This window comes from Drosophila tropicalis, unplaced genomic scaffold (assembly GCF_018151085.1).
Source record: "Drosophila tropicalis isolate 14030-0801.00 unplaced genomic scaffold, ASM1815108v1 contig_878, whole genome shotgun sequence".
Lineage (NCBI taxonomy): Eukaryota > Metazoa > Arthropoda > Insecta > Diptera > Drosophilidae > Drosophila > Drosophila tropicalis.
Genome location: NW_027173374.1, coordinates 13,921,466 through 13,941,660, shown reverse-complemented (window position 1 = coordinate 13,941,660; position 20,195 = coordinate 13,921,466). Strand labels below are relative to the sequence as shown.

The window sequence follows — 20,195 nt, the reverse complement described above, 5'->3', positions numbered from 1 at the left end:
TAGTGGATCTTCCTCTAATAGCAGTTCCTCATCGAGTTCATCAGGCGGAAGTAGCAGTTCATCTTCAAGCAGCAGCTCTTCTTCTAACTCAGGATCCTCTTCAGGTGGCAGTTCCTCATCGAACGGCAGTAGCGGGGGAACCTCTTCGACTACCTCATCGTCGTCGTCATCGAGCAGCACATCCACAGAATCAAGCAGCAGTAGCAGCACTTCCTCGTCGACATCATCGTCATCATCATCGTCAACTTCGTCGTCTTCATCCTCTTCTTCGACATCGACAACAACATCCAGCTCGCATCCATCGGGGGAGTGTCAAGAAAATGGCCAGTTCTTGGGAGATCAGCAAGACTGTTCCAAATTCTATCGCTGTGTCGACAATGACAGAGGTGGCTTTAGTAAAGTGACCTTCAGCTGTGGACCTGGAACAGTTTGGGATGCAGAGATCCAAGCCTGTAATCATGCTTGGGCAGTCAAAGCATGTAGTTCCACGGCCTCCACACTGCCACCATCTGGAATGACGACGACAACGCCCAAGTATCCTGATCTTCCAACAACTTCTACAGCTCGACCCAATCCTCAGGGATCTAGCACAACTAGGGAACCAACGACAAGTGAGGGATATCCTCCACTTCCAACAACTTCGACCCAGCAACCAATCACACAAAAGCCCAATAATGGTAAATGCACATCTGAAGGATTCATAGGCGATTCAAGCAACTGTTCCAAATTTTATCGTTGTGTGCGAAATGGCAAGGATGGTTTTACTCAGATACCCTTCAATTGCGGTGCCGGCACCGTATGGGATCAGGATTTGCAAACCTGTAACCACAATTTTAACAATTGCAAGACGACAGACACAACCACCGAGTCCGGCAAGGTGCCATGCGAAACAACAACGCCCAAGCCAACGACGACGACATTATCATCACTGATAGACGGACCGAACACTACAACTTCCATTGAAACTACCACAGATATAACCACCACACAGATGCCGGCTACAACGACCAAGAAACCAGAGCCTCAGGAACCAATTTCATCGAGTAGTCCCTGCAAAAAGGAAGGCTTCTTTGGTGACACTGAGGATTGTCAGAAATTCTATAGATGTGTGAGCAATGAGAAGGGAGGATTCCATAAATATAATTTCAAATGCTCCAACAATACCGTATGGGATGCTGAAATCGAGAATTGTAATCACCCATCGGCTGTAAAAGACCCAAGATGCCGTTCAGAGACTACAACGGGAGAACCGGAGTCAACGACATCGTGGACAACAACGTGGACATCTGAGCCGACAACAACTCCATCTGAGCCGACAACAACTGCATCTGAGCCGAGACCAACACTCGGTCCAATAACAACAACCACATCGGGTAACTATTTACTTAAGCTACTCGGGTATGAAAAAACCCCCTTTTTTATATATTATATGACTAATTTTTAATCTGTTTTGTTTTGGAATACTTTAAGAATTAATTTTAAAATTAATTTTTTTTATTATTTCTCATAATTTAGGATCAACAACCACTGACAATCCAACGACTACAATGAGACCAACAACCACACCACCCTTACCTGAAACTACAACAACGGAATCAGGCGAACGTCCAACTAATCCACCAAATCAGCCGCCAGGCAGCGAATGTAAGGGCGAAGGATTCATGGCAGATCCTTATGATTGTCGAAAATATTATCGTTGCGTCAACACTGGCAAACAGTTGAAGAAATACACCTTTATGTGCCAGAAGGGCACTGGTTGGAACGAAGATGTGCAGACATGCGATTATGCTGAAAATGTACCAAGATGCTCCAATATGACCACAGAAGAACCGACCACAATACCACCAACAACCGAAAGTCCAACCACTACTACTGAGATATCCAAACCCACAGAACCTCCAACAAAGGAACCCCCAACGGATAAACCAACAGAATCTCCAACAGAGGAACCTCCCACAGACAAGCCAACATCAAAGCCCACCAGCCCTACAACAGAGAAACCGACATCAAAGCCCACCAGCCCTTCAACAGAGGAACCGACATCAAAGCCCACCAGCCCTACAACAGAGGAACCGACATCAATGCCCACCAGCCCTACAACAGAGAAACCGACATCAAAGCCCACCAGCCCTACAACAGAGAAACCGACAGGTCCTACAACAGAGATCCCTATGGATCCAACAACAACCACAATAGAGCCCACAGGCGGACCCGGTTATCCGCCCACCACAGAACCTGTCACAACTGATCAGCCCACAACTATACAACCAAATTCTGGAACAAAATACAATTGCACTGCTGAAGGATTCTTTGCTGATCCCGAGAATTGCAATCGCTATTATCGCTGTGTTGATGAGAAAAAGACTGGCAAATATCAGGTATACAGTTTCAAGTGTCCCAAGGGAACTGTTTGGGATACGTCGCTGGACACATGTAACTATGCGGATCAAGTATCAGGAAACTGTTCCACGAACCAACCGACAACAGTGGAACCCTTGACCACAACGACAGATGAGTCCATGACAACTACAACAACAGGATCATCAGCAGAAACCACTACAGGTTCAACTACAGCAGGACCTGTAACTACAACATCTGAACCAGTAACAACGACATCAATACCCGAAGCGCCGACCACATTATCACCGCCGCCGGCAACAAACACAAGTTCTCCCTGCCCACCGACAAGCGAGGGACAAGATGTTTTCGTCTGCCCCACTGGATTCCGTCGGCATCCTAAGAAATGTGGCATGTTCTATCAATGCAATGAGAATACGGATAGCAATGATCTGAACATCGTCACCTTCCAGTGTCCCAATGGCACAGTGTACCAAGACAAAACCTGCAGCTGTGGCAAACCCGATGCCAATGACGTTTGCAGCAAGGGAGTGACCAGGACCAACCTCTTTGAAGATGAATCGCGTCGTCTAAACATGGTAAGGAACATAGTGTAAAAACTACAAATTGTCCATTCATTTATGTGTACTTCGTCTCCGTTTTAGGTACAAATTCGATCCACAGCGCCACTTTGCCCAGAGGAGGGACACTTTGCTCTGAACGACGACGAATGCAGTCAATTATTTGTGAAATGCGATTACTCCGAGCAGACGGGACGTATCGAGGGCCAAATTTATAGATGTCCGCAAGGCTTTGCCTACTGGAATGTAAGCCGACGCTGCGAACCAGCAAAGAAACTATTGAACTGCACACCTACCACCTACAATGTGGGCGGTAATGTGCCTCTGGAATGGCTAAATCTTGGCCACAGACGTCGCAATCTTCGCATTTGAAGTGCACCCATTTTAGAGTTAAGTCCTTGCAGCAATTGTTTACTGCGCAAGCGTAAACGTGTCAGCTTGCGCAGCAAATGATCGATACACGAAGTTTAGATAAGTTGCTAGAACAAATTAATATATAGATACATATGTAGATAGGATTAAGCAAAAGGGTTTTTCATCTGGTGATGGGACAATTTAGGCACTCGTGCCGAGATTATCAAGAGCAGCAATTGCATTTACTTAAGTAGGAATTAATACAATAAATAAAAAACAAAGTTCTTAAGTTATCTCTCCTAAAGTGGAACAGGACACAGCCTTTTGTCACTACATATAGTAGCTTTTCATCCAGTAATTGTATTTATGTTTAAATTTAAAACGTTCTGAACGCCATATACATATACATATATATATTTATATATATGTTTATATAGAGATAAAGATATATAGACATATCTTATAGTCTATTTGCCTAAAAAGTTTTTTTTTATAATAAATCGAAACGTATACAGCAGAAAACTACCTTATTTCTTCTTTTTGGCTAGTGTTGGCGCCGCTGGGTTGTCGCCCTTGTAGAACTCTTTGAGCAGCGCCATTGCCTCATCGCCGCGAACCCCACCAATAATGCTAATCCTTTGGCCGACCACAGCAGCCACATCCACAACCGTTTTGCCACCAAACCGATCATTCTCACAGCCATAGATGATCTCCTTGACGCCCAGCGTATGCAAGGCAGCCGAGCACATGATGCATGGCTCCACAGTGACCACCACACTGATTTCGGCAAACAATTGGCGTGCTGGCAGGTGCTTTGCTCGACAATAGGCCAATGTGGCATCTATGCAGATGAACTCTGCATGTCTGGTGGCATTCCGATAGACATTGACTTCATTTCCGCCACGTGCGATGACTTTGTCTCCATATACAAAGACACAACCGACGGGCACCTCTCCTGCGTCACGTGCCCTTCGCGCTTCCACTAACGCGTCCTCCATAAATGCGGCCATTTGGCATGGAAATATCTTTAAGGGGGGTTGGGATAATTGAGAATTTTCCACGCAAAAAGGATTCCTTGTTTCCTTCCGTGCGAGTTCCGTATGCCTTTCTGCTACGGTTCGCTGGCGGGTCTTGCAATTGACAACAATTGTCCTTTTTGTTAAAGAAAACAAACGAGGGCTGGACAACAATTGAAATAGTTTACAAAAATTTATCAGCACTTAATTTTGCATTTTACAATACTAATTATTGGTGATGGTTAGCAACACTGCTGAGTAAAACGCTAGCATTTACTCACGCAAGAATTTACGGCGAAAAGGCGAGAATTTACGGCGAGAGGGCGAGTAATGTTGTGTTCGCGCGCGTTTCAAAAATAAAAAATAAGAAATAAAAAATGTTAAATGGAGAAATTACAAGCCCAGCGAAAAGGAGCACCAGTCGCAGGCAGGCACGGAAGAACCGATATGCAGATGTCAAGCTTTTTAAGTGAGTCACCATTAGCATCGTTATCCATGGAAAACCCTTTTTATGAATCAATCCTGGTCAAATTTCAGATTCCACATTCGACGCACATCTTGCCTTCCTCGCCGACAGCTGTCTGCGCCTGGTTGAGCAACTCCCAATCCAAAGACCGTGCGCAAGGAATATATAGGTACCCTACAAGTCCCGTTTTTGTCAGACTGGACGTTGGGCAAACTGGACAAGGAAACCGTCGTTCAGGAATGGAAATTTAAACGTATCACCGATCAGTGCCAATTGCATCTCAATGGACACATTGAATCAACTTGTCGCAGCGCCTTAGACCAATTCAACGTCGTTTATATCGACTTGTGAATGAATTTCGTTGAATTGCAAGCGCTATAGAGCGAAAATCTTGGAGACTTCCATGACCCAGGAGCAGGCACATTTATTGCACAATTCGAGATGCACCAGCACAGCAGCGGTTTCGATCGTCAGTCACAAAAGGTCAAGTAAACTGTTTCGTTTCGGTATCATAAGCACTAACAGCTATTATTAATAGACCATGAAATACGGAAAATTTGATAACTCGACTTTCTTCAAATTTCAAACCAGAAGGACAACGACTCATGGCAAGAGAACCCTAAAAATTACATTTCTTAAATTAATTTTGTGCATTTATACAGCTTCGTTGCGCATGAATCGTATTAAATTGTGCAGCTCCAAGAAATCATTTGCCTTCTCAGGCCAATTGGTGTTATTAACAGACCGCGGACTGGGATGGGGTAGACACACAACCAGCCGAGCTGTTTGGCAATATTTAGAACGTTTCAGCAAAGTGTACACATAATTGCCCACGGCTACCACATAGTCTGGTTTCACCAGCAGCAACTGCTTCTCTAGAGCACGCAGGCAGCATGTGCCGATTTCTTTCTTATAATCCCCTTTCAGCTCGCTGGGAGTTATATTTTTACCTGCCGCATCGAAGAAAGCCAGTGGACAGAAGTTGTGAACGAAACACAGCTGTGAGAAGGTCTCTAGATTGCCGCCAGCTAAACTTTGGAATAGTTCCCAAAGACGTACACCACTTGGTTCTTCAATAGAGCAATCTAGTCCTCTGACGGGACGTTTTGGATGAACTGCAGGCGGCTGTTCGACAATCCCTGATATGTGCATCAAGTCACGAACTGTCCGAACATTGCCAAAGGGTATCTATTCGGAGGGAATATAGTATATGCAATTAACTAAATGCGTTATATATGTATTAAAAAAAAGTTAACCTACACCGGTTTGACCCATGCCATTGGGTCCAGGATTCATCCCTATGAACATCACCTTTTTGCTGGGTCCAGTTAAAAAGCGACGCAGGTAGTCACAATGCATGGATGCGGCATACTCAACTGGATTATAGACAAAGGCTATGTTCGGAGGTATGTTAAGTTGTTGCAGTTCCACATTTAATCCTTGCTCAATTTCATAAAATTCCTGCCAAAGAGGCTTTGCGAATAGTGCTGAGGTAGTCAGTCCCCCATTTGGCGCGGGCTCCTGCGGGATTAAGGGGACTTTGGATGCCGCAGCCTCTTGCTGTTGTAATTTGCGTTTTAACATTTGCAAGTTCGTGGAAATTCTGTGCTTTCATGTTTCATTCTCATTCGTTTCTGATTAGGAAGGCTTGGGGAAAATCGCTTAAGAGTTGCCACCCTCGGAATATTTTATTACAACAATTTAAAAACTAGATATAATCTTAAAAAACTTTGATTATTATTTTCGATTGCGCTTGAACTCATCCAGCTTAATCTCAGCTGCCTTGGCAAAGCTCTCTTTGAATTCTCTTGTTTTCTTTGCCATCTTGGCCTTCATCACAGACCCAACGAGTTCCACAAATTGTATTACCTAAACAAAACCAGAATTAATATTCAAATAAATCAGTCGCATAGTGAATTGAACTGACTTAATGGTATGTACTTACTGATAAATCTTTTTCGGGACAGCCCAGCTTGACAAATTCACATTGCGGTGCATGTTTACCATGCTCCTCCCAAGGATTATCATGGGACTCCCAACCGTCAAGTGTTTTGAAGCACACAAAGCATGTAGCTGTATCTTTTTCTCTCTCGGTGCCAGTCCAATAAAACCCTGCCTCTGCCATCTAATAGAGATTTTAATAGGCACTTGAATTTGTAACAAGATTCTTGTTGTTGAGGTTGAGCTCAGCATCCTTCACTTACCTTAGCAATACTGCATGATGACGATGCAGGAAAGGGCCAATCCTTAAACGTCTCTAGGCGATGCTTTTCGAGCAGATTGTGGGGACGAAAGGCATCCAATGAATATGTGTTGGCAATAGTTTGATTTCCTGTAGTGGCGTTCATTTTGACTAATTTTCAATTTTCTGCAATACAAGCGACGCGGGAGCAGTGTTGCCAGACGGTAAGTGTGGCCAGATTTATCAGGGAGCTATCGATAACTTATCGGACTTCAAAAGCAATATTGATATTTATCGTAAAGTGTGACCGCTTATTTAAAATTACGCATATCGAAAAGGGTATGAGTCCAGATTTATCAGAGAGCTATCGATAACTTATCGGACTTCAGAAGCCACATCGATATTTATCGTCAAGTGTGACCGCTTATTTAAAATTACGCATATCGAAAAGGGTATGAGGTATATTGATTTGAATCTGGTATTTGTAACAAGAAATTATTAGACATGAATTTAAAACCATTACATGCTACTCATATGAGTTTATTTATACGGTCTTACGAACTAAACAAAGCAAATCACTTTGGTTCGCTTAAATTTCAAATTCTTTAATGTACTTGTTATGCATTATATTAGTTAGGGTATGTAAAAGCCGACGAAACATTCTCATAGTTAAGTTTGATTTTCAGCGTCAGCAGATTGACACTTATAAACAAACACAAACATACATAAAAACATGCTGAAAACATAACAAAACTAAAAACACACAAAAAAATACACTTAAACTGTTTATTGTTACGTTAGTTTGTTTTAATTTATCCCAAAGATCGCTGATCGTTATGCGTTTTCGTCGTTTCGGTTGCTTTTGTTTTAAAATTGATTATTAGAAAAAAAAGTAAAGGCAAGATTATTTGTCGAAGGAGGAGGTTGTGGTGGTAGAAGGGAGGTAGTGAGACAGCGGAAGAAATAAAAAAAAAAAACACAGACAGAAAAGAAAGTGTGACTGGTGCAAAGCAACCTAATTAGGCCAGCCGCCGCCCGCACCTAGATTAAAAAAGGAAAACGTAGAAAGGGAAAAGGGACTGAAACTGAAGTAGGTCACTGCCGTTCCAGGCTCAAGGACATCAAGGAAACGAGGCTCACTTTCGCGCAGACACACGCACTCACACACACCCATACATCAAATTTGGCAATGAAACTGTGCACTGGCAATGAGCTCTGCCAAACTTGAGCTGGAGTTGCTCCCCATGGCCGCTAACGAGAGGAAACAATCCGGTAGCAAGGTGGAATTGACCAAATTAAACCACGATTTGGTGGAAGAATGCAAACGAAGTCAGGAGGACTCAATATTATCGCGCCATCTTCGTCATGAGTTGGAAAAGTAAGTTGGGCCAACTGTGATCACGTCATGTATTAACTATATTGCATGTGTATACCATTTCAGATTGCCACGCGAATCCCGTCGAGAATTGGTCCGAAAACACAGAAATGGATGTGCTCCTCTTTTCATTGCCTGTAAGCGGGGAGCGGTGGTAATAGCCGAATATCTCATCACAATATGTGAGGCCGATATTGAACAAAAGGGACACTTTGAGGTACCCGAGGACAATAGTTTTCATTATGTGACACCCTTGTGGGCGGCCGTAGTTTCAGGCCGATTGGCCATGGTCAAGTACTTGGTTCGCATAGGTTGTGATATCAATGCCACCTCGGATTCGGGATCTACACCTGTCCGCAGTGCCTGTTATATGACCCATGTGGATATCGGTAACTCGAATTGTGTAAGATCTTATCTGGGAATGCCTAACTAATCTTCCTCTCAATTGTAGTGAAATTTTTGGTCGAGAATGGAGCGGATATCAAGAAACCCAACATTAATGGCGGAACATGCTTAATCAATTCTGTTCAATCTGTGCAATTGTGTCTGTATCTGGTGAAAAAGGGGGCTGACATAAATGCGCGGGATATACAGGATAAAACGGCTCTGCACTATGCCATCCAAGAGCATCGACTGGATACCACTCGTATGCTGATTGAACAGGGTGCCGATCCGTATGCCAAGAGTCGGTATGGTGACGATGCATTGCGTACATCCTGCCTGAAGGGTGCCCACCAGATCTTTGATTACTTGAAAAAGGAACTGAACTTTACAGCCGCAAGGCTGGCAGAGGCTCACGAGCTAATGGGCTCCACATTTCTGGACGAACACAATGAGTCAAGAGTCTGCATTTTGCACTGGCGCATGGCCCATCACATCAGGTCGGCTTATACGCCGTACATTGAGAAGAAACCCAGTGTCCCTTTGCGTAGTGCTTATGATAATGCCAAGGAATTCGTTACTCTGGAGGAACTGGATAACATTGCCACCGACATGGATGCCATGCGCACCCAAAGTCTGTTGATATGTGAACGTGTGCTTGGACTGACACACAAAGATATGCTCTTCCGACTGACTTTCCGTGGAGCTTCGTATGCGGATTCGTTGCAATTGCAGCGCTGTATTGATCTCTGGCGCTTTTTGCTGGAGGTGCGCGTCTCTAATTGGTCTATACTCCATTTTGAGACTTGCTTCGCGGCCCAGGCATTGGTGCGTTTAATGTTGGACTTGCATGTCCAAAACACCAGTCACATACGAAGTGCTGATGCAAGAGCTCGTTTTGTGCATCAGGAGAATGTTCTACCACGCTTCGATGATGTACTGGGAGTGTTTCGCACTCTGGCCGAAAGCGCTGTTGAGGTTAGGCATTTGCTGCAATTGCGTCCAGTTTTCCGACGACAGCAGGAGAACTATGATCGAGTCATGCGTTGTCTGGCTCATCTTATTTATTTGCTGATCAACACCGTCCAAACTGAGGCTCAGCGAAAGCTTATCTTCAAGGCCATTCGCGAGACTGTTGTGGTTGGCAATTTGCGCAGTGCCAGCACTTCGGATACTCTGCTCCATCTCTGCTCATCAAGATTGAATGTTATTAAAAGCGGCTACATCACTGACGACAATTTTGCCGATGTAAGTTACCAAAAATTCGGATCATATAATTATAGAACTAATCCTCATTAATTACAGAAGACTGTGTTTCCCAACGCCGATGTCATAAAATTGCTCATCGAGTGTGGGATTGATGTCAACATCAAAAACGAAGCCAAATCATCACCCCTGCATGTGGCCTGTCTGCCCTATAATTATGACAATGAGGTTAGTTATGAGCACAAAAACAAAAACATAATGAGTGTAAGCGACTGTTTGTGTTTGCTTTCTTATCAAAAGCAGAAATCGCTTAATTTTTAATTTAATCCCAAGAACCTACACACAAAAAACTATTGATTGTTTCTTCTAATTACTTTATTTTGATTCCTTTGCAATTGCTGATAAATGAAAGTCACTTGATAGGGACTGATAAGACAAAACGTGTGCAAGCTTATATGATTTTCTAATCAGATATTCCCTTTTAACCTTTTGCAGATTGTTCACCTGTTGCTAAAATGTGGAGCCGATATTGATCAGCCGAATCGTGCAGATAAGCGACCCTATGACTCGATTGCCTCGAATCCCACCAGCACTATACCGCTGCTCAACTATGTGACCCTACAGTGCCTGGCAGCGACTGTTATTAGCAAGCACAGGATACCCTATCGTAATCAGTTGCATAAGCAACTCGAACAGTTTGTCCATAATCACGAACCTTAAAAAGGAGGCAAACATTTTTCTCGATCCACTCCATACCCCCACTCCCACCCAAACTCATTTTCTCCATCTTTGTCAAAATTGTATTGTGTACGAAAAATTTTTGGTCATCTTTAGAAGTAGGAGAAAAATTTAACCAGTGTTATAATGGCAATATCGCGCTAATCTCTAACGATCTATCTAACTCTAATGTTAAAACGGCTTAAATCTAGCTTACAATAAGCGAGCAACAAAAACAATGTTAAAAAACAAAAGTTTAAACGATAAAAGTGATATTAAAAACTATATAGAAAATGTATCTGAATCATTAATATTGTATTTTAGAAAACTTACAAAGCAAAAACATCATTGAAAAGCAAAAAGCAACTAAAAAAAGAATATTTACTCTTAACACAGAAATCGACAATTTCTGCTCAGCTGTTTGATTAGATTCTAGGAAATGCAAAAGCAAAAACTAACACATTATAACGCCAATAATCTTTATAATATGCCTGATATATATACTACATATACCTACACACATATATATAGATATATATATATATATATATATACATACTTATATACAACTAGAATAACTAATTTAACACACTTGTTAAAACACTGATGAACTCAAAATGAATGTAACACGAAAGTGGGCCAAAACTAAAAGAAAATCACCCAAAAAAAAAAACCATAACTAAAAATACAAACAAAAATATTGGTAATAACTCAACTCTCTCTGGCCGTCTTTAAGAGACACATTCTGCCTTTGATTTTCTTATAATGAAAACTGCTTTTTAGTTTGTTAATTCTTAGTATTTTAAATAACATTTTCTGTGAGACTTGAAGAGTTGAGTTTCCCCAAAAACAGGCAGAAACGAATAAAAAAATTATGAAATTTTGAGAAGAAATAAAATAAATAGTTTTGCAGTTTACTGTCATTTATAATAAATTGCTAGGACTTCATTCTCTGGAAAGTCGTTCTTTCAAAAGAAATAAAGAAACGTAGAAGTAAGTACAAAACTTCACAACATGTTTGAACTGTTTTTTCTCAAATGAGAGAAACAAAAAGCTAACAAGAAGAGAAAAACCAACAAACAATTACTAAAAACATTTTTACATTTCAGCCTAAGTGCATGCAATGAAATCGTTTATTACATTTCTCTTGCCATTCATTGGGGATAAAATTTAAGGGCTTAGTTAAACTGGACTATATTCTAATTAGAAGGTCTTTTTCATGATTTTTCCAACATAATGATAAGGCAGGATCCAGGAACGAAAAATTGAAGAACCTAAGCTGAAAAGTATTTATAATTTTCAACACATTACATTCCAAAAATTTATTTTGTGTTTTAAAAACCAAATTGTTAAACTTCTTGGTGCATATTTTTAACTAATTTCTCTTAGTCTAAAAAAAGAACCTTAAGAAGTGTTCACAGAGACGTACATATGTATCGAAGTATTTAGATATCTATTTATTGATTGTGATTCTTTAAGATCAGTGAAGAAAAGTACAATGGGACCTTCGGAACATTTGGTTGACTATTTTTATTTAATCACAATCCAATTATAAACTTGGCCACGCCATAAATCAAAATGCAATAGAGAAAAATCTACTTAAAAGGATAAATACAAATCAATTGATTGTGAGTAAAATGACTTAATAATAGAATCAAGAGTCAAATGCGAAAAGCAAACAAATAGAATTAAAAATAAGCAACAGACAGACAGAAAAAAAAAAACATAACAATTTGCAAATGCTCAACAACAAGAAAGGCGACTGAGTTTGGTAAATTGCTTTGATAAATAGACGCCACGGCAATTTCGAAACTTCTCTGCCTCGACGATCGCTTCCTCGAGCAGCAGTATGTGCGGAGATCGAGATGAGATCAACCTTGATGTTGATTTATATGTGACGTTCTGCTTGCCGCATCTATTTTAATGCATTTGGCTGCATTGCATTGCAATTGCGTGCCCAACGGTAGCCCCAAATCACTTCAATTCATCTCACCTCACCGCACTTCAACCAGTCATGCCAATTGTCTTCTGCCGGTCCTTCTAAGGTTCGTTTCTATTTTCTGAATATGCCACGAAGCCAATTCGGCAATGGGAGAGAAACAAAATGTGGACATTTTTTTCTTTGCTAGGGAGCGGAAGACACATAATTGATTGCATTGCCACGCACATTTGATTATCAATGGGGAAATTCGGTCTCTCACTCTCACTTTTTGACCCAATCGGTCTCTCTCTCTTCTTACCTGAAAGGATGCTCTGTCTTACCCTACATGAGATATCATGGACAGTTTAAATATAATCATTAGGCTAATCCATATTTAAGTAGAATTATGATCAATCTTAAAAATTATAAAGAAAAACTTTTTTTTCGACTAAATCAATGTAGGACTTAAAATAGTCGTCTATATCGGAAGCCATAACGATTTTTCCCATTAGCCAAATGAAAACGGCATATATGGATCGATTCGAGATCTCTTTTTCTTTCTATCTCTCAAACACAGTACTCTCTCTCTTTCGGTGAGTACCTAATTGATTTCCTAAGTTAATTTCTTAATTTAATTTCGGTTCGGGAGAGCCTTTGATATAAAGGCATTCAGTGATCGTTTGCGTGCCATTTGTTGTTGAGTCTACAAGCCGTCAACAAGAATCGAACGTGCGAGTTCATTCAATACAGAAATCCTTTCGTTGACCTAAAAAAGGTTAGTGCAATCCCGTGCAGAGCAAAAATAAAAGGAGCTATCGCCCAAGGAATAAAAAAGTGAATCAAAATAACGATTAAAGCGAAATCAATAAGGATTATATAATATTTTCATTTCTTCCATTTCGGAGTACATATATTTTGGTGCTTTTTTTTCTAAAAATAAAATCTCAAAACTGTTTAACTGAGCATATCCTGCAGACAATTAACATTTGATGAAGAGTGATATCAAAAGGATAAACTTTATATAGAATGAATAACTCATTTCGAGTGGATCGTCAGAAAGAAATATGACTCAAAATTATGAAACCGAATTTATCAAAAATATATGTATCTCAAGGATTTTGAGATTTTCTTGATTCTATACAAGATATTTCGATTTCGTTAGATGAACTCTTTGAGGTTATTTTTAGTTCATTACAAATTCTGGTAAATGTCTTTCGAAAACAACCAATTTCTCTTTTGAGTAGACTTCGCCTAAGTCCTAATCCACTTGGGAATCACAACTAGATGAAGTGATGAAGGCAAAGCATAGATTATAATATTAAAATTTACATTTTTAGATCAACAAATGAGGCCCAGTAAAATGGTTTAAGCCAACGAATTATTTCCAAAGACTTTTGAAACCGTTTACAAGGGTTTTTAATTTGTTCAAATCAAATCTTGTGAGAGAACATTTCGGTTTTTTTTTTTGCAGATAAACAACTGCCAAGATGTGTGACGATGATGCGGGCGCATTAGTTATCGACAACGGATCGGGCATGTGCAAAGCCGGCTTCGCTGGTGATGATGCCCCCCGTGCTGTCTTCCCCTCAATTGTGGGTCGCCCCAGGCACCAAGGTGTGATGGTGGGCATGGGTCAAAAGGATTCGTATGTCGGTGATGAGGCTCAGAGCAAACGTGGTATCCTTACACTGAAGTACCCCATCGAGCATGGCATCATTACGAATTGGGATGATATGGAGAAGATCTGGCATCATACCTTCTACAACGAGTTGCGTGTTGCCCCCGAGGAGCATCCAGTATTATTGACAGAAGCCCCACTGAATCCCAAGGCTAATCGCGAGAAGATGACCCAGATCATGTTTGAAACCTTCAACTCGCCAGCCATGTATGTGGCCATTCAGGCTGTTTTGTCCCTGTATGCTTCCGGTCGTACCACCGGTATTGTGCTGGACTCTGGTGATGGTGTTTCCCACACTGTGCCCATCTATGAAGGTTTCGCCCTGCCCCATGCCATTCTGCGTCTGGACTTGGCTGGTCGCGATTTGACCGACTATCTGATGAAGATCCTTACCGAGCGTGGCTATTCATTCACCACCACTGCCGAGCGTGAGATTGTTCGTGACATCAAGGAGAAGTTGTGCTATGTTGCTTTGGACTTTGAGCAGGAAATGGCCACTGCAGCTGCCTCTACCTCGCTGGAGAAGTCCTACGAGTTGCCCGATGGTCAGGTCATCACCATTGGCAACGAGCGTTTCCGTTGCCCTGAGGCCCTGTTCCAGCCCTCTTTCTTGGGCATGGAATCATGCGGTATTCACGAGACTGTCTACAACTCGATCATGAAGTGCGATGTGGACATTCGTAAGGATCTGTATGCCAACTCTGTGCTGTCCGGTGGTACCACCATGTATCCAGGTAAATTGTGATAACGCCAGATAGTCCTATTTTCTATTTAACTCCTATGATAATACCCACTTTCAGGTATTGCTGATCGTATGCAAAAGGAAATTACTGCCCTGGCCCCATCAACCATTAAGATCAAGATCATTGCTCCACCTGAGAGAAAGTACTCCGTCTGGATCGGTGGCTCCATTCTGGCTTCCCTGTCTACCTTCCAGCAGATGTGGATCTCGAAGCAGGAATACGATGAATCCGGTCCCGGCATTGTGCACCGCAAATGCTTTTAAGTCTTTCGCATGCGACGAAAGATCATCAAAGGCAACAACCTCAGCCAAGACACAAACTAACATCCAGCGAGCAAAACATCGCCGCCCAGATACAATAATAATCGTCATAGCAATTAAAACTCACCAGTACAGTGGATACTTCCTATGAAGCATCCACCGTCTTCACGTTGAGCAACCAAGAAAAAAAGACAACGCACACACAAAAGACATCAATTGTATATGAATTAGCTTTTTTTTATCCTTAGTCAGTGAAATCAAAGCCAAATATACTCGTATATATCTTCCATTAAAACTATGAATCATTTTCAGTAATAAAAACCACAAAAAAATCTACACTTTTTCTAACTAATTATGAATTAGTCACTTATAGTTTTGGATTTAACTAAATAAACGTAAGTCCAATTTGTATTTACCGCCCAAAAAGATCAAATGAAACAAGTAAATCGATAAATTCGAGAATTATTTTGGTTCAACGACAGATTTTATTTTCACATATTAGTTATTTGAGTTAATTTTAAGAAATGCTTAAAATGGATAATACGAAAACTGTATTCATTATCGAATACAAAGAGAATAGAAAAACATAGTCAGGTGTAAATAAGAAAAAGCGCATGAAATAAACTGAGTTCTCGAATAAATCCATTTTAAAATGGATTAAATTAAATAAATATCAGAATGAATTTAGATTTAGGCAAAGACAGTAAAGGAATGAAGATCGAAAAAAAGTTAGTGAAGTTTTGGTCAAGATCGTATGTCCATGCTTTGATCACTCAGTTACTCATGTACACTTGGGATAGGATATAGGTGAGAGGCGGCTGAAGAACTAATAAATATAATAACAAAGTTTAATGATATTAAAGTTTAGTAAAGAACATAGAAATAAAGAATTTCTATGATTCTAAAAGGCTTCTATATATATAAATTGATTTGCTTTCGATATTTTTTGTCGAATTTTCAATTTATTTCCTCAACAATATGCTAAAGTTGTACTCTGGTAGGGGGTTTGTTTGGGGATGCTTAAACCATTCATTAGAGTCACAAGAAATAAATTAAGTTTCGATTTAAGCTGATCCATTAGTCTTCAGCTACCCCCCACCTCGAAGTAGGTGCAGTGGTGAATGTTAATGAGATTTAAGGTTGTCTCCCAATGCTCTATATGCTATTTATGATTAGATGAGACACATAAAATTAGTTATTGGCAGTGACTTTTCGTTTTTTGTAATAGTTAGCTGGGTTAAGCGATTGGATATAAATTGTGCAATTGGGAGATTGTTTTGAGTATTTTGGCTTGTTTTTCTTTTGTTTTACATTTTGTTCCTTGCAGTTCACAGTGGAATAATATAATTTAGCTTATGTTATGATTATCATTACTTATCAATATAAAAGATATTCACGGAACTGCTAGGATTGGTACATATACATACATAATATACATACATATATAGACTTTGGCTCGGCCAAATGTAAACTACCGGGTTCTTTTTCTTTTGTGTTTTCTTCTCTTTAGTTGTAGTGTAAGTAAAAAATACTTAATTAACTTAATATAGGTATACAAATATTGTACAAGGATTGCACTAAAATTATTGAATTATTTTTATACTAAGGATATGCCATAGTTGTTATCTAGACGATTATTATTGATGATGATATTTTTTCTTCTGTTTTTTTTTTTTTTACATACATAAACAATATTAAATTAAATTTATTTCAAATTTTCTTTGTAGATATTTAAATGATATTCGGATGCCATTTTATATATCATTATAATGAAGCTGGTGTATTACTTTTTGTTTTCAATTAGAATGACTCACATCTAGGTTTACAAGAATAAAGATAAACTATTTACAATTACTAAATTTCTAAAAAATGGCCATGATTTCATTTCTATTCCACACACATTTGATTTGTTTTGTTTTTTTTTTTTTCATTTTGACTTTGATCGAGATTTATTCTGTTCTAATTTATAGGTGTCCGATAATCGAAAATACTTTTCATTTTTGTTAGTCTAACGATCATGTCAGACACTTCGCTCGAACACCTGCAATCGAAATGCATTCAGGTGAAAGTGGGTGACGTGCCACCCTTGGGGCCAGTCCCCACACGGCCTATACAACAGCGGAATCGTGGGTGTTGATTGGTTTGGATTTGATTCGCGTAATACTATGAATAATTTGTATGCTCTGTGTTAAATTCGATTCATTTGAAGTTTGTTTTGGCAGTGAAGGAAAGTCACACAGTAAATGCCCCCGAAAAAAGTCTAGCACCAAATATCGGACCAATGCCTCTAGGGCCCCAAATCCGTTTGGGATCACGCCACGTCCAAATAAAGTCCTGCCGTAGATGATATAGAACAGCTACCACAATAGCCGCCGCAGAAGGCTCTACGTGAAAATTTCGCCGTATCAAACTGAAGAAAGTACATGAATTTATTACAATGTATTCTGAGGAGAGCTGAGATTGTTTTACTTACTCCAGCCGTTCGATGCATAACCACTCTATTTCCTAATTTATTCCACACAGTACCCGGACGTATGATGAAACCAGTACGCTCTATATTGATGGAGAAATCGCCTTGCGGGCATTGCATATTTCGATTATAGCAATCACCCGATGAGCCAAGTTTCTGTCGTTGTCCTCGTGTCTCGGCAAACTCGAAATCGTTTTCAATAATTCGCAAATTTGTAATATTCAGGCGCAATTTGCTGAAATAAGTCCGTCCCGAATTCTCAGGATTGTAGTACTCATGCTCCCTTGAAGCCGTCGGACAGCTGTCCATGTGATGGGTTTTATTCTCATAGTAGATCGAATAGTTCTCTTGCGGTTGCACGGTAATATATTCGCGTGGCGTTCTACTATTCATACGATAACAATAGACTCGTATTTGTCGGGAACGAATAACTAACCAATATTCGCCATCCTCATATACTCTATTAATGCGCTGCAAGTCGAAACAACTCTGCGGTGATTGACTATCGCTGGCTCGGCTAACAATTGTCCTGCTGCTGCTACTGCTGCTGCTACTGCTGCTGGTAATGCTCCTGGAAACGGCATTGCGACAGCTGGCCGGAGGAGTACATTTCTGCTTATCGAATTTCGTACGGAAGGGGCAAGCCACTCGCTTCCTTTGTGAATTGTAGCAAACACTTCGCCGTCGCTCATAGCCCTCACAGTTGCACTACAAATAATTTTAAGCAAAGTCAATTTGATTTGGCCACAAGAAGAAGGTAAATTATGATACTTACCGGCACTGTCACTTTGTATTCCATTTTGTAATCACGGGGCATACAGTGCGAGCATTTCTTCTTTTCAATTGGTCTACTCTTGGCATCGCAAAGATGTTTATCAACAGGGTCACCATTATGTTTGCCTCCCTTGACCACGCAGTCTATGTATCGTGTCATGTAGTGCGAAGAGCAATCAGCCGGGCATTGGGACCAGCCGGACTCGATCCAACCGCAGTTGATCTTGCAAGTCTTGATGGTCTTGCGCAATTTCGGCTTACGCACATTTCTACTGACACAATAGGAGTCAATGATATGTTCACGTCGCTTCGGAGTGCCCTGCACCTCTGGCTTATAGACACGGGAACAATTTTGAATTCTACGTCTATAGCCCATGCCACATTTCACGGAGCACTATGAAGATTTGGAACATTGCATTAGTTATTTCTCCAATAATATTGTCCAATCACTCTCACCTCTTCCCATTGGCTAGTGTACTTGATTTGACAACAATTGCGCACTTCGATCGGTTTTTTGTCCAAATCACAGCCTCGTCCATACGGTCCTGAGCACGTGACTGTGCGACTCTTCTTGCACCACTCATCACACTGGCCCCATTCTCCGGCCAGCCAAGGGTGTATAGCAATACGGCACTCATCCATGTGACAATTGCGTCTCAGGTCTCGCGTTTGGGTTTGCGGTTTCGTTCTCAGATTACACAGTTCCTCACTAACCGGTGAACCATTCAGATAGCACTTAAGCTCCCGAAATTGGTATCCTGTACCACATGATTGACTGCACTGCAAAGTGGAAAACAAATAAACAAAGATGTAGCCAATTCCAATGACACTTGCAAAGGTTGTTATAAAATTGTTCAAATACCTATAACTTCTTAGACGGTGATGATCACATAAAGTCTTAAGCAGAATAAGGAGGCGAATTAATATTTTTAAAATTAGGGAAAAGCGGAAAATGTTATTAGTACTTGATGAAAGAGGTCAGCTGACGGCAACTCCGACTTCTATTTGGTGATCAGGCTATTTTCGATAAATACCAGAATGTAGCTTATGGCAACCCTGACTTTTATTTGGTGATCAGGCTATTTTCGATTAATACCAGAATATAGCTTATGGCAATCCTGACTTTTATTTGGTGATCATGCTATTTTCGATAAATACCAGAATGTAGCTGGTGGCAGCCCTGACATTTATTTGTGAGCAGGCTATTTTCGATAAATGTATGGATTTTCGATAAACTCGGAACTTCCACCACTAGTGCAACGGCAAAGTTTGTTATCTTCAATAAGAAGTGAAAGCTATAAAATTTGTTGTTAATGAGCCTTAAATTGTAAAATATTTGATTTAAACATTGCATTTTGTGGTCACAAATAAATAAACGTCTGGGCATGGATAAAATGCCATTTGTGTTCTTAAATTGATGCGTGTGTGTGTTTTTATTTTTTGGTGGGGCCTCAAAAAACACAAAACAGTTTCGACTTGAATAGCAATTTCTAGAAGTTGTTCATCTTTTCGGTAAGTATAAATAAATGTATATATACATATGTACATATGTATGTATAAACAAAATAAATACGTATGTAAAATTGATTAAGTTTGTACATACATACATATGTATGTATGCGACTCTGAGCATTAAACCATTTTTAACTAATCTCTATAAGTAGGCAACATTTTTTTTTAGTTTTGGGTGAAGGTGCGCTAAAATTTAATTTAATTCTAAATCTAACTCAATCA

The 20,195-nt window shown here is 40.3% G+C and overlaps 8 protein-coding genes across 14 annotated transcripts in view; 4 read left to right on the top strand and 4 right to left on the bottom strand.

Annotated features, from left to right (window-relative positions):
* Nucleotides 1-3,290, top strand: part of Mur89F (Mucin related 89F) — a 41,365-nt gene extending 38,075 nt beyond the window's left edge. The window contains 3 exon segments of the mRNA XM_068299101.1: nt 1-1,373; nt 1,516-2,936; nt 3,003-3,290. Of these exon segments, the coding sequence (XP_068155202.1) occupies nt 1-1,373; nt 1,516-2,936; nt 3,003-3,290 (3,082 nt within the window).
* Nucleotides 3,291-3,449: 159 nt separating this feature from the next.
* On the bottom strand, nt 3,450-4,513 carry LOC137585324 (tRNA-specific adenosine deaminase 2). Its single transcript, XM_068301058.1, has one exon. It carries the CDS (start codon nt 4,280-4,282, stop codon nt 3,800-3,802), a length of 483 nt encoding a protein of 160 aa, XP_068157159.1. The 5' UTR covers nt 4,283-4,513; the 3' UTR covers nt 3,450-3,799.
* A 632-nt stretch (nt 4,514-5,145) lies between these two features.
* Nucleotides 5,146-6,393, bottom strand: Smug (Single-strand-selective monofunctional uracil-DNA glycosylase). The gene is made up of 2 exons (XM_068300180.1): nt 6,015-6,393; nt 5,146-5,942 (listed from the first exon to the last, which is right to left on the bottom strand). Exons 1-2 carry the CDS (start codon nt 6,336-6,338, stop codon nt 5,409-5,411), a joined length of 858 nt encoding a protein of 285 aa, XP_068156281.1. The 5' UTR covers nt 6,339-6,393; the 3' UTR covers nt 5,146-5,408.
* Nucleotides 6,386-7,164, bottom strand: Det (Deterin). The gene is made up of 3 exons (XM_068300181.1): nt 6,959-7,164; nt 6,700-6,879; nt 6,386-6,623 (listed from the first exon to the last, which is right to left on the bottom strand). The coding sequence occupies exons 1-3, from the start codon at nt 7,100-7,102 to the stop codon at nt 6,492-6,494; spliced, it is 456 nt and encodes a 151-aa protein (XP_068156282.1). The 5' UTR covers nt 7,103-7,164; the 3' UTR covers nt 6,386-6,491.
* Nucleotides 7,165-7,635: 471 nt separating this feature from the next.
* Nucleotides 7,636-10,913, top strand: m-cup (mann-cup). Of its 2 annotated transcripts, none has more exons than XM_068300524.1 (5): nt 7,636-8,314; nt 8,378-8,700; nt 8,763-9,940; nt 10,001-10,126; nt 10,394-10,913. In XM_068300524.1, the coding sequence occupies exons 1-5, from the start codon at nt 8,145-8,147 to the stop codon at nt 10,616-10,618; spliced, it is 2,022 nt and encodes a 673-aa protein (XP_068156625.1). In that variant the 5' UTR covers nt 7,636-8,144; the 3' UTR covers nt 10,619-10,913. The 2 variants fall into 2 exon arrangements, with proteins under 2 accessions (XP_068156625.1, XP_068156624.1); XM_068300523.1 differs by having other exon boundaries at nt 7,638-8,314; nt 9,998-10,126.
* A 2,296-nt stretch (nt 10,914-13,209) lies between these two features.
* Act88F (Actin 88F) lies at nt 13,210-15,569 on the top strand. The gene is made up of 3 exons (XM_068300612.1): nt 13,210-13,311; nt 14,008-14,948; nt 15,015-15,569. The coding sequence occupies exons 2-3, from the start codon at nt 14,024-14,026 to the stop codon at nt 15,218-15,220; spliced, it is 1,131 nt and encodes a 376-aa protein (XP_068156713.1). The 5' UTR covers nt 13,210-13,311; nt 14,008-14,023; the 3' UTR covers nt 15,221-15,569.
* A 110-nt stretch (nt 15,570-15,679) lies between these two features.
* The window catches only part of AdamTS-A (ADAM metallopeptidase with thrombospondin type 1 motif A), a 39,635-nt gene continuing 35,119 nt past the window's right edge, over nt 15,680-20,195 (bottom strand). For 4 of the 5 annotated variants that reach the window (XM_068300606.1, XM_068300608.1, XM_068300607.1 and 1 more), the window contains exons 13-16: nt 18,918-19,241; nt 18,463-18,855; nt 17,691-18,395; nt 15,680-17,627 (exon numbers count right to left, since the gene is read on the bottom strand). In XM_068300606.1, the coding sequence (XP_068156707.1) occupies nt 17,529-17,627; nt 17,691-18,395; nt 18,463-18,855; nt 18,918-19,241 (1,521 nt within the window). In that variant the 3' untranslated portion in view covers nt 15,680-17,528. Of the gene's footprint in view, nt 17,628-17,690; nt 18,396-18,462; nt 18,856-18,917; nt 19,242-19,323; nt 19,359-20,195 lie in introns of those variants that run through there. The other variant, XM_068300610.1, reaches the window with a different exon arrangement.
* Nucleotides 19,833-20,195, top strand: part of B9d1 (B9 domain-containing protein 1) — a 42,895-nt gene continuing 42,532 nt past the window's right edge. The window contains exon 1 of one of the 2 annotated variants that reach the window (XM_068300617.1): nt 19,833-19,973. The gene's annotated coding sequence lies outside the window, so the exon portion shown is untranslated. The remainder of the gene's footprint in view (nt 19,974-20,195) is intronic. The other variant, XM_068300619.1, reaches the window with a different exon arrangement.